This window comes from Corapipo altera, unplaced genomic scaffold (assembly GCF_003945725.1).
Source record: "Corapipo altera isolate COAL_440 unplaced genomic scaffold, ASM394572v1 124, whole genome shotgun sequence".
Classification (NCBI taxonomy): Eukaryota; Metazoa; Chordata; class Aves; order Passeriformes; family Pipridae; genus Corapipo; species Corapipo altera.
Genome location: NW_020884967.1, coordinates 919,026 through 931,976, shown reverse-complemented (window position 1 = coordinate 931,976; position 12,951 = coordinate 919,026). Strand labels below are relative to the sequence as shown.

General features: G+C 44.3%; 1 protein-coding gene across 1 annotated transcript; it reads left to right on the top strand.

The window, feature by feature from the left end:
* Positions 1 to 874: 874 nt before the first annotated feature.
* MAJIN (membrane anchored junction protein) lies at positions 875 to 12,402 on the top strand. The gene is made up of 10 exons (XM_027664994.1): positions 875 to 1,361; positions 3,017 to 3,062; positions 4,139 to 4,214; positions 5,592 to 5,717; positions 6,598 to 6,629; positions 7,267 to 7,364; positions 9,800 to 9,854; positions 11,174 to 11,228; positions 11,327 to 11,471; positions 12,049 to 12,402. The coding sequence occupies exons 1-10, from the start codon at positions 1,261 to 1,263 to the stop codon at positions 12,092 to 12,094; spliced, it is 780 nt and encodes a 259-aa protein (XP_027520795.1). The 5' UTR covers positions 875 to 1,260; the 3' UTR covers positions 12,095 to 12,402.
* The last annotated feature ends 549 nt before the right edge of the window (positions 12,403 to 12,951 follow it).

Genomic DNA, 12,951 nt, shown 5'->3' with positions numbered 1-12,951 from the left:
CCATGATCCCCCCTAAGATGAGTGTTGGTCACTTCTTGCTGAGCAGCTGTGGGGCCATTCTCAGCCCTCTGTCCTGTGCAGGTGGGTTATGACCCAGCTCTGAAGGCAGGGTAACCAAAGTTCTTGTTAATAATAGATCCCCTGAGGTGGATTAGAGTTCAATGACACTGAATTGTTGGTCTTTATATATATATATATATGTATATATATATATATATACATCTCTCTCTATATATATATGTATCTGGCAGGTTTATTTTAAAACAATGGATAGGAGGCATGTAGCCATTTTGGTTATTATCTGTAGAAATATAAGAGTATAAAAGTATAAAGACCTCATTTAGGAAAATATATAAGGAAAAGAAAGAAAGAGAAAGAAAGGATAAGAGTAGATAGTGGAGTGACTCTATGCTTATTTTGCCTTTTTTTTTTTTTTTAACAAAAGAAAATCAATTCACAATCGTTCAGCAGCTGCTGAGTTCTTCTCTGCATCACATCTTTACCAACGCTGGAAGATACAACAGCTGCATTCCAAGATAATCTCGCTTGTGACCGTGGGCCTGCTTGTCAACAACCTGGCGGGCTGTTACTTAGGCACCAATTCTCAGCAGGCACCGCATATCCCGTCCGTGCTGCAGGAGCCTCACGACAAGCACCTACTGCACAAAATTAATGATCACATTGGGCTGCAGAGCCGGGGCACCCCGGGCGCTCTCAGCCATGTCCCCCCTCGGGCAGCCGGGCTCGGCTCGGTTCGGCTGCGCTCGGCTCGGTTCGGCTACGCTCGGCTCGGTTCGACTGCGCTCGGCTCGGTTCGGTTGGGCTCGGCTCGGTTCGGCTCGGTTCGGCTGCGCTCGGCTCGGTTCGGCTGCGCTCGGCTCGGTTCGGCTGCGCTCACTCCGCTCCGCCCTCAGCCTCGGCCCCGTGTGAGGCGAGGGCGCGGCGGGGCCGGTGGGAGGGGTGGGGTCGGTGCCCGTGAGGAGGTGCCTGTCCTCCGTCGGCGCCGGGGTTGCCCGGTGGGCACGGGGGCTGTTCGGAGGCCCCTCAGGCCGCCCCCGGCGCTGGGGAGGCGGCGGCATCATCGTCATCATCATCATCATCATCATCATCAGTCATCGTCTCCCGTCTGGCAGCCCCGGCATTGCCCCAGCGTGTAATCTTTTCGTATGACAGAACGAGACGCGGTGAAAGGGTTTTAGGAATTAACCTTTGGCTGTCCTGCTTCCCGTAGCCTGGCATTCCGGGAAGGAGAGGGGGAGGATGTCGCTGAAGCCATTCACCTATCCATTGCCCGAAACAAGGTTCCTTCACGCTGGCAGGGTCGTGTACAAGTTTAAAATCCGCTATGGCAACTTTAGCAAGTAAGTATGCTAAAGATGAGAAGTCAAACTGCGGATTATTGAGTTAATATGGGACCTTAAATTCAGATCTGGGGGGGGGGGCTCCTAATTTCCTGCCTTTTTTTCCACTGGCCATTGAAAAGTTGCTGCTGATTCCTTTCACGCGCTGAGAGAGTAATCCGAGCTGTAAAAAAACACTGTTTCATTGCCCTGTGTGAATTTTTCGCTTCAGTGGAAAAGAGGCGGTTTTTACAGGCAGCATTTAAGGATTTAACTGAGAAACTCCAGAGCCTTTGTGGTGGTTTAAGCCCAGCTGGCAACTGAGTGGAGTGAGGGAGAGAACTGGAAAGGTAGAAGTAAAACCGGTGGGTTAAGATAAAGGCAGCTGAATAAGTAAAGCGAAAGATACACATGCAAGCAGAGCAGAATAAAGACTTGAGTTCATTCACTGCTTCCCATGGGCAGGCAGGTGTTTAGTCTCCAGAAAAGCAGGTCTCCTGTAGCGCAGAATGGTTACTTGGGAAGACATCTGCCTTGATGCCAAACGTCCCCCCCTGCCTTTTTCTGCCCTGTATTTTGTTCCTGAGCGTGGCATCCTCGGGTCTGGAATATCACTTGGGTCGGTGAGGGTTATCCCCCCCATCCCTGTTCTCTCCCAACCTCATGTGCACCCTCAGCCTGCTCACTGTGAGGAGCAGAAAAGCCCTTGACGCTGGGTAAGTACTGCTCAGCGGTAAGTGAAACATCTCTGTGTCAGCAACACTGTTTTCAGCTCAAATCCAAGCTGTCGAGAAAATTGACTTCTCTCCCAGGCAAAACCAGCACAGCCTTGGAGCTCCTTACTCAGTGAATGTCCTTACTTCCTGGGCTGTTTGCTGTTATCTGTGTGCCTTTCAGAAGAGGGAGGGGAGTGCTCAGCTCTGACCACGTTCTGGCTGGGGCCCCTGGGTGGGGAAGATGTGACCATGGCTGCCTGCCAGACCATAAACCAGGGAATACTTGTGTGCCTTGGATTCCTTGCCCACCTTGGATTCCTTGCGCTCCACTTTATTGGCTTATTTTTAAGTGACCTTTATGTGGTTTGTTTACTTTTTAACGAGTTCAGGTTTTCTTTAAGACCAGCTCTTTTCCTGTGCATTAGATTGTTGGCCGATACCTGGCAGCAAACAGCTTCTGAGAGGGTGGCTTCCAGAAGCTGTAGTTTGTATTTGGGAACAGTTTGATGTAGGCAGCACACGACTCCCAGCATGCCAGGGCTAATGCTGGTGCTGTGAAGGGCATTCCTCTCTGGGTTTGCACAGACATGTCCTGCCAGTTCCTCCTTTTAGTCCCTTAAGCAGGGTGGCACCACAACAGAGGAAGACAGGGGGTGGTTTGAGGGCACTGTGTCAAAAAACCCCAATCCTGAGGGTTGCTGGGGGTCAACTGTAAAGATCTGATCTCTCATCCATTGTATCCACAGATACCCAACACACAAATGGGCAGAAAGTTCACGAGGAACAACCTTTGTGCAATGGTGGATGTTTTTTAAGAATAACAGATTAAGAATTCATCTGCCTGCTCAGTATTTTTTCCTATGCAGTGGGAATGATGTTTTGTTGCTGTTTAAGCTCTTATATCAAGTGTTGCTCCATTGCTTTTTGACTGGGATGGTTCCAACTCTGCTTGTTTCACAGTGCTCCCGATCTCAGTCTTGCTGAAAGTGCTGCCAAGGAGTCAGAGGTAGGAGCTGAGGCAGGTCCACAGGACCTTGGATGGGTGTTAGGTTGAACAAATCTTATGTTTGTTGTGGGACAGGGAACATTTTGTCAAATGCAACATCTCAAGGGTGAATAATAGGGAACTTCTCTGGAGAGTTCAGAGTTCAGACCTAAATTAAAAATGCCCTCAGTAGGCAAAATTAGTGTAGAGGAGTCATGCTTTTATTTCAAATATTGCAAAGAAGCTACTGACTGTTAAAACTGGACAAATGGAAACTCCTGATTGTCAAACTAGTTGCACCCTGTTCCTGTCAGATTCCTCTTCACAGTCATTCTTGCAGGAGCACTTTTAATGATGCCAGTGCTTTGTGTCCAAGCACAAATTGATGGTCACAACTGGTGAGTTGTGGTGTTGTCATCTGCTTCCCGAGGCAGAAGAAAGCTCCTGCCATTCCTGAGAAAATGAGACAAATAAAGTGCCTTCTTAAAAATACTCCTTTCTATTACTTAATTTTTTAAAATCTTCAGGGTATAGTAATAGCATTAAAAATATTACTGGAGAAAATGTTCTGATTTTAATTGATATAAAGATTATAATTTTTTTTTAATTTTTGAAAATATTGAAAGGTATTAATAGAAAAGCTTTCCTGTTAGTACAGCAGGAGTTTTTTGGGCCTTAACTGCTGTTCCCTTGTAACTGATTTGGGTCAATATTTAGCAAAAGAGGAATATGTTTATTTTTGCACAAGTAAATGCTACATGTGTTTTGCTGGGAAAAAAAAAAAAAGACATTTCTTAAATTTAAAACTTATTAAATTTGAAACCATATCTTCACTCTCTGTAGTAATTCTTCTGTATTAATTTAAGATTAAGATTCAATTTCTGTGAGTCTGTCAGTGCAGGGTGCTGATGACCAGAGGGAGCAGAGAGAAGGAGAGGAGGAAAGGCAGAGTATCTAGAATCTGCTTTTCCATGGTTCATGCAAACAGTAAAGTTAATTTTTCCCAAGCCTTGAAACTGTACTTGACACTGGAATTGTTGTGATGTTTTTAATATTCTTCCTTGTTTCATTTTGGGTTTTTTTTGGGGCCTCCCCAGGAAGTGATTCGAGTAATCCTTGGAAATCTTGATGACTTACATCCATTTTCTACAGACCACTTCACTGTGTTTCCATGTATCCTTTTTTTGCTGTTTATAAAAGAAAAGATTCAATGACCTGTGTGTGTTGGGCATTGCCTAATTCAACATTCATGTGTAGGACTGTGCAGATCTTTAGCTGGAGTAGGACTCCTTCAAGCTTTGCTGTTTGACATTGGCTGAAGATCCTTCTCAGATGTTGCCTTCACCAGAGAACTGATGTGAAAACAGTGTTTTGCAGTGTTTCCATCAGAACACCCCCCCATTCCAAAGCAGATTTGACCAGAGAAAATGAAGGTATGCCCAGAAGTCCACCCTCCTGCCACTGTGAGCACAGCCAGAGCATTATTCCCAGAGGTTCATAAAATAGAAAGCTCTCCTTACAGGCTTAGCAGTGCTGGCCCGTGGGTGCAGAAGCCTGCAGTGCTGGTTTTGTGTGGTTCCTTGAGGTTAAACCACATCCCTGAGCTTTTGGGGATGGAGGTGGGAGCAAGTGTGACTCTGTGCTCAGGTATCCGCAGAGATGGCTGAGAGAAGCAAAAATCACCTCAGAGAGTGAGCTTTACCAGGAGCAGTAGTTAAGCTGAGATAACTGGAAGTTCAGACAGGCTTTTGAATACACAAAGCCTGCAGGATTGTCATCCAGTTATCCTGGTCCCCCCTTCAGTGTCATCCACCCAGTATTCACCTTATCCTGCTCATCCCCCTTACTCCTGTGGCACCAGTCACAGATCTTTTCCTTCTTCCCTAAAGTCTGCAGAGGGCTTTAGCTGCTGTCAGTCTGGCCTGCTGTACACGGGCAGTGCTCTAAAAGCTCTGTGCTGTTGCACAGCTACAGGCTCCTCCACCTTCAAGGTGTTTTTTCATCAGAGTGCACCAAGGGCCTGGCTGGCCTTCATCTTTTACTTCTGACTTGTGCACCTGGACAGAATTTAGCCTTGTCAGAGCTGCACCCAGGAGAAGGAATGGCTCTAACTTCAGTGGTTGCCATGTTAATTATCTTTTCCCCCCCGTTTTGAACTGAGAACTAAATCTAATCATGCTGCTCCTATGAGTCCTGGTCCTTTTCAATTTTTAAATAAATTTTTAAAACAATTACTTTTTAGTTAGGAAGGCTGCTGAGGTTTTATTCATCGGGTTGGAAGAGCCTGGCATGTTGTTTTTTTTTTTGCAAAAGGGTGTCAGGAGGGCAGTACAGTTAAGGGAACAGAACACTCTTAGTACAGGTGACTGATGGGGCAGCATTTCCTGGGGGTTTCTTCATAAAGTGCTTTTTCATGAAGTTCACAGTGGCAGGTTGGGTTTGCTCCCTGGTGCACATGTGCAGCATGATGTGATTTTTGAAGGCATTGTCAGGGCTCCTGCTCCTTTGAAATGTTAGTGCTGTGTTTTTAAGCCTTATCATTGTTCTCAGATCTGAGTAAATGGGAGAGAGTATCGAAGATGAAATTCAAACATGAGAATGTCCATCTTGTACCTTATCCCTACATTTGCACATTGTATCTAGAACTGAACTCATTTCAGCAAAATATGTCTTGTGGTAAGTCACTGTGGTTATGTTTGGATGATTTCTGAAGATACCTGTGATCTATGTCTTGCTTTCCCCTTTCCCTTCACCTGCTGTATCTTTGAATGAGAGAGAGCAAAACTGCATGTGGTGTGGTTTGAAATAGAGCATGATAGTGTGTTCTCTACTGTCCTGTGTTGCTTTTCTAAAATTTCCTGAATTTCTCTTTGCCTTTTCAGCCACTGCTGACTCTTCAGCAGGTATTTATTCTTATGAAATGATGCCCAGTGTCTCCCAGCCTTTATTTTTTAATGTCAGTCACTGGGCTGGAGCCATGGAATTCATGTTTTTCTTCCTTGTGCTTGACTGCATTTGCTGACAACACTCTCTTTGTTTCTAGTTTTCTAAAGAAAGAGTGGATTTGTTTTTCTAAATAATGATAGTAATGATGGTAATAATGCCTTTTGTGTAATTAGCAAATGTTGTCACCTCAATAGTGTCTCGTTTTCCAGGTTTTCTGTGAATTCCCTGAACAGCCTCAGCCCCCAGCTGAGGCCTCTGTGGGACTCTGCATTTGAATTCCCCTGCTGGGAAAACTGAGTGTTCTTACTATTTCCTGTCCTGATTATCAGGCCCTGAAAAAAGTTGCTGTTTTTTCTTATGACTGCTTAGCAGGTAATCTGATCTCCTTTATAAAATGACCAAGTAGTCATTTCTTAGTCTCACCCATTTGTGCTCCCTGTCAAACATCCCAGGTTTGGATGTAAAAACTGACTGTGGAAAGGTCCAAACTCTTCTTGACAGTAGCTTGTCTTGTTCCTGGAAGATGAGGTGCAATGCAAAAATGTACTTTTCAGTTGGTTACAGAGAGTCCAGTCTAAATAATCATCAAATTTTACACCTCTGTTTACAGGTAAAGAAGTAAACAGAGGCAGTGATGAGCTTGTAAGTTGTGCCTTTGTTTTTGTTTGAATATAAATTAAACAACAAAACAAAGTATTCTGGTGAAACAGAAGGTATATATTTAGGCAATGCTACAGTTCTTGTACTTGTAGGAGTTAGTCAGTGCAAACTGTCACTGAATCTCACCCAGAACCATCCAGCAGGAGAGGAATCTTCCTGTCAGTTCCATAGACTTGGGATGCAGTCCTGCCATAAACAGCATCGTTAAGCTAATTTGGTCATTTTTGTGTAATGAGAGCTCAGGGCAGGTTTGTTTTCAATATGGGTGAGTGTCTGAACATGGAGTGAATTCATGAAGATGTCCTGTCCAGATTCCCCTGAAGAATGTTTCTGTGTCTGCTTAGTATTCCATTCCTGCTACTTAAATTCCTAGCAGTCCTCTGAAGATGGGGCAAATAGGATGTCCTGGAATGGAGGATTTTGTTTAAAACTGTTGAGCATAATTCTCTGGATGGCCTCCCAGTTCTTATCTCAGTCCTGAACCCTTCTTTTGTTTTCATTCTATAAATGAAATGATTTTGCAAAATACTAATGTGTATTATATTAACTCTGAATTTTGTTCCCAAGTAGAGAAGTCAAAGTCACTTGTTATCAATACCAAGTTTGCAATGTTTTGAAGGTCAGGAGAAGAAATGACATATCAGAAAGTACTGCAGTGAAGAGGAGGAGAGTGGAAGTTGGAGCAGAGAATTCATGCCCACAGTTGCGTATGGACAGGTCAGTTGACTGACAAAATAAAAATATTGATATGTATCCAGGGAGATTAATGTCTCTTTTGTGTCATGTTAATGGTTCTTGTGTCCTCATGTTTCATTTCTATGCAGTCCTTTGCCCTGTTTTTCTTCTTCCTCCTCTTCCATAAGGAACAGAATCTCAGCAGCATTGCTCATATTGGGGGGAAAAAAGTTTTCCTGTGCTTCCCAGGTTCCCATGCCATGGACCAGACCTCTGCCTGTTTAATTCCTCTGTGTTCACACAGTGAGCTCAGCAGCCAGACAGATCACTGCACTGGCTTGCACACTGAGCAGGGACAGCAAGGACAGTTTTTCAACTGGGAACTTTGCCAGGCTGATGGCAAAACACATTGGAGCTTACTCTTTTCCAAGTGCTTTGAAGTCTCACTGAATTGCACGTGTTGTGTGTGCACATGAGTGTTCTCACACATCTCTCCCATTGGTTTCTTCAGCAGCTAAACTTGTCATGGTGATTCCCAGGTAGATCTCTATCTGGATTTCACAGAATGACTGAGCTTGGATGGGTCCTTTGATATCATTGAGTCCCCACCCCTCTTGCTCAAGCAGGGTCACCCAGACCAAGTTGCCCAGGCTGGATCCCCTTGGGTCATGAATGGACTCCAACTGTGGAAACACCACAACTGTGGACAGCCTGTTGCAGTGCATGACCACAGTTCTAGTCAAAAAGGTTTTTTCTGGTGTTCAGACTTAATTTCATGTTTTGCAGTCTGTGCCCTTTGCCTCTTGTCCTGCCAGAAGGTGCTGTGGAGGAGGGCCTGGCTCCCTGTCCTTCATTCTCTCCCATCAGGTGTACATTGATAAGAGCCCACCCAAGCCTTCTCCAGGCTGAACAGTGCCATCTCTCATACAAAAGGTTCCCTCTTTGCATACAAAAGGTTCCCCAATCTCATCATCATGTTTGTGGCCCTTTCCTGGGTTCACCTCAGTGAGTCCCAGTCACGTCCTGGGGAGTCCAGTCCAGACAGAGCCCACAGAGGGGCTCCAGCAGCCTTGAGTGGAGGGGAGGGATTGCTGCTTGAGGGCAGTGATTTGGCAGAGCTCTGCCTAATTCAGCTCAGGGGGTTGTTGGCCACCTTTAGCACGAGGGGGCAGGCCTGGCTCATGGCTAACTTCAGACTTGGTTCTTGACTACCTCCCAGAGGCCCAACATTAGTTATAGGCCAGCAGGCTTCTTTCTTTATAACAGAGTGGAGCTTTTACAAAGAGAAAATTTCGGTCTGTGCTGAATTGTCACAAGTGACAGAGTCTCTGAGCCATCCCTGTGGTGGGATGTGTTTGTGCACACCTTTCCCCTCCCCTACACAGACTGTGTCCAGTCATCTCTCCTTGCCTTATATCCTACCCCATTCCCAAGTGTGTTCCATGCAGAGATTATAACAGGAGCAGTCTGAAGCCAGTCCTTTTCCTGCTCATACAAATGTAGTCCTTTAATCCCACTGCCATTCCCCTGACCAGTCACAATGCAACAGCTGGAAATGAGGGAGGAATGAGCCCCTGATTCAGGATGCTTTCTGGTTTCTTTTAGCCAACACATGAGCTGTAGATTAACAAAGTACAAGAACAAAAAGGGCTATTTCATGATCCAGTCTGGCAGTTCTCTCTAGGTTATGTATCCTACCCCAGCAGTTATGATTAAAACAGTTCATAATTGTAATTTCTTGAATTCAAAATCAAATTGGTGAGCATCAGCTTCAAGCCTTCTGTCATCTTTTTCCAGTTATGTTGTTAGACTGAAGAGCTCATCCAGGCTGAGTATCCCCTCTGCCCCAGGAAGGAGTGTGTCTGCTGTAGTGATACCACCTCTTGGTCTTCTCATCTTTCTGGACAAGCTTTTTTGCTGCCAAGTTCTCATGGGGGATTTGGGTTTTCTTGGGGTGTTACTGAGTGCTGAGGAATCAGAATCTCTGGGTGACAGTTCCCAGTGATACTGAGCACCTCACGATGTGTGAAGCCAGGATTGGGATTCTCCACATGCATCCCATTGCACATCCCTGTACAGAGCTCCCTTTGCTGTTTTATTGCTCTGTGACCAAGTCTTGTAAGATCTTTCTGTGGTTCTTTGCTCCCTGCCCTTGTAACTTTGTAGGATTCTCAAGCTTTCTCAGCTCACTGCTCATTCCCCTTTCCATGTCATGTAACACTTTTTTTTCCCCTTTAACTGCTTGTTAGTTTTAGTAGAAGAGCAGAAAACCTAATACTGGAACAAGTGCATATTTTAATTTTTTAAGGTAGACTTTGAAACATCAGTACAAATACAGACTAAAGGTCTATATCTTGTTGGCTAGAGGTACTAAAGTCCTGCTTTCTAATGAAATGCTTGGAGTAGCCATTTACAAAATTGCTTCCTTTTTGTGACGTTTTGTAAACTCAGTTCTTACTTACTTGACTTATTTTTAGAACTGGAACTGATTATGCTCATCAGATGAGTAAAGCAGAGCATGGATTTGAAAAGGTAAGTTACAGAATATTCAGAAAGAAGCAACAGCACCTGTTTAGTCCTTGTCCTTAACACCTGTGTCCTCCTAGCTGTCACTCATCCTCCCAAATGTCCCTGGGCATTTTGTCCATTTTCTGGATACCCATTGTAAATTTAGTTCAAATCCCTGTCACACTATCACCTTCCTGGCTCTTTCCCACCCTCAAAATCTTTGAAGAGAGTCTTTTCCAAGGAATCACTCATTTCTCTCGGGATTGCCCACAAAAGGAGCCCAAAACTTTGTTTCAGAGCAGGATCTTTTGATAGGTTTGTTAGATTTTCAGGGTAGGAGGAAGACTGCATTCAGTGAAGAATAATTTTTCTAAAACAAGCAGGCTTATTTGACTCTAAAATTTACGTCACTTTTTCTTCCCCCTCTGCTTACCTTGTCCCTGGAATTTGCACTAGTCAGGGCACTGTTGCACTGAGAGGGATGTCCAGGCAGAAACTGTTTGTGTTGATGAATACCAGAGCAGGTGTAACAAGCACTGTGTGAAATCATGGGCACAAATCCTCTTCCTGGTGTGGAATTTTTAGAAAGTCAGACCCAAGTACTTCTGTGACATGCTTTCCATTTGTTTGGGTTTTTTTATTTGGGATGAGAAGATTAGGTTTAGGAAAAAAACATGTCAGTAGCTCCTGGACTTGATCTTGGAGTGCTTTTCCAACCTGAATGGTTCTGTGATTCTGTGTTTAGTGCAAGGGAAACAGCAGTGGGTCTGTTTTTCTGTTAGAGGTTACTCTCTCCTAAAGAAGCTGACCCGTTGGTTTTGTTGTTTGTGCTTTTACATGATGGTTTTGGGTTTTGTGGTCCTTTAGGTTGCTGATCACCCTCCTTATGGGTATTCCTGGCCCACCTCTTGCTTCTGGCAGCTTTCATTTCTGTCCTTTCTCAGTTAATCTGTGTACCAGCACTGTGTCTTAGCAGTGCTAATGTCTAGGGGCCTGTACTCTCCAGGGGCTGTTGTTTCCCACAGCTCCTCTGTTCATATTTTTTGAAATCTCTGCTCATGCCATAGCTCCTGTTGTTTCACTATCTGATATGTTAAAGTCTTCTAAATTAATTACAGCTTTATGTTAGGCCTGTGAATGTCCTGAGGAGGGAGGTATAAAAATATCTTGATGAAGAAAGTCCTCACAGTAGCAGAAAAAAAGCCCCAAAAAACAACAGAACAAGAAAGCAGACCTTGCCTTTTTGGTGCTTTTAGTACTTGCTTAACAAGCAAGCAAACTAAAATTTCTGTACAGTAGAATTTTGCATTGTGTAACAGTTCTTGGGTTCCTTTTCCTTTCAGAACTCTTCCAAAGCAAATGAGTGCAAGTTTAGCCCAGCATCCCTTACTAAAGACTGTGAGTAAGGAATTCCTGGATCGTTCCATTCCACTGGGTACGCAGGGAGTGTGGAGTGAGTGAGGTTGTGGTTTTGCTCTTGCTGCTGTTTCTTACAGGGAAATGTGTGGAATCTGCCCTTGAACAAGGAACAGCAGCCAGTCAGGCTGAGGGTACAGTGCAGCTGCTGCAACAAATGGACCAGGCAGGAAAGAAAGGAAATGTGAAGTCGGAAGGAAGAAGTCTCTCAACGTTCTGGAGAAGGTACTGATCGTGCAGCAGTGAGCAAATGCAGTCCTGGCTCTGTCTAAGCCTGTGTCAGAGGCTGATTCTGGCAGTTCAGGGGATTCTGCACAGTTCTGGAGGGCAGAGACCTCTTTTCCGTGGCTAAACCAAAGTCTCCCAGGGCAAAGAAACATTCAGGAATATCCTTTTATCTCGTGCTAAGGTGCAGCATTCCCCAAAAATTTTCCTCTTCTGAACTGTCTTTGGGAAAGAACCCACGGGAGGGTCACTGAATCTCTGTAACAGCCCTTACAAAATTAACTCACTAAAAACCAGCCAATGTCCAACTGCTGCCGTGCACTCCCCAGCCAAGAACAGCCACTTTGTGTAAGAAATAAAACTTCTTGTTAATTGTGGTGTTTGCCATCCCCTTAATGACTGAGACCAGACCATCAGGGCACAAATTATTCTTTGTTTCCTCTGTTTTTCCAGTTTCCTTCTGTGTTGTTTTGTACTGTCATTGTGTCTTTCTGTTGGACAGAAATTGCCTTCTTCCCAGTTCTCAGAGAAGTATTTTAAGTCTAATGTGCTCTTTTTGTTGTTGTTGTTTCCCCAGCATCATCTTTTCGCCACTACAGCATCTTTTTGGTGGAAAGAACTGACCTGGTAGTACTAATTGTTGTGGAAAGGTAAATTTGTAGCATGATTGTTGGGTTGTGTTGCTTCTTCTGTAATTCAGTTTTTCACATTGCTTGTCTCAGCTGTTAAAATCTTTAAATTAAATTCTACTTCGTTTCCATTTTCATAGTAACATTCTGAAGATGCTGGGTTAGAATGTCTTTTTCTTCACAACTTAGAGCTTTTGGAAATAAAGTAGTTAAAAATCTTTTGAGGGTTTGATCCTTAAGCGTCATAAATTGTGATTTTAACACTTCTGTGAGATTCTAATAAAGCAAGCATCGGCTTGGAACTGTGTGTTATTTTAATCAGACTTACCCAGGCAGGACACTTTCTCCCTGCAAGAAGCAGCAAAGGTTTCTAGTATTAGATGGACTCCAGTGCTGTGCTTCACAGCATTAAAAAGGTCAAAATTCTGGAAAATATTTTGGATTCAATTACACGACACTACAACTTGGGTTATTATTTGTGCCTTCAATATGTGGTGGGATGAGGCTGGGAGTGAAGCCTTCAGGTGTGCCCTTTTCAGGGGGCTGAGCCAACAGCATAAGGGAGACCCCTCAGTGGGTCTCCCCACTTTATTCAAGTGTGTTACCTGCAACCACCATCAACAGTTTAGGGCATGACACTCCTTATTGATATAAAACTGTGACAGGTCGAAGTCTGAAGGTTGCCAGTGATAGTGTCTGGCTGCAAAACATATTTAAAGCAATATACAGACAAGTTTTATCCCCTTTAATAATTCTTACCTAATAGACATCCCTAGGGGAGAGAAGAGAGGTAAGACAGGTTTAGCCCATCAGCTGATCCCAGCAGTTGTGATGTAGTCTTCCCTAACTTT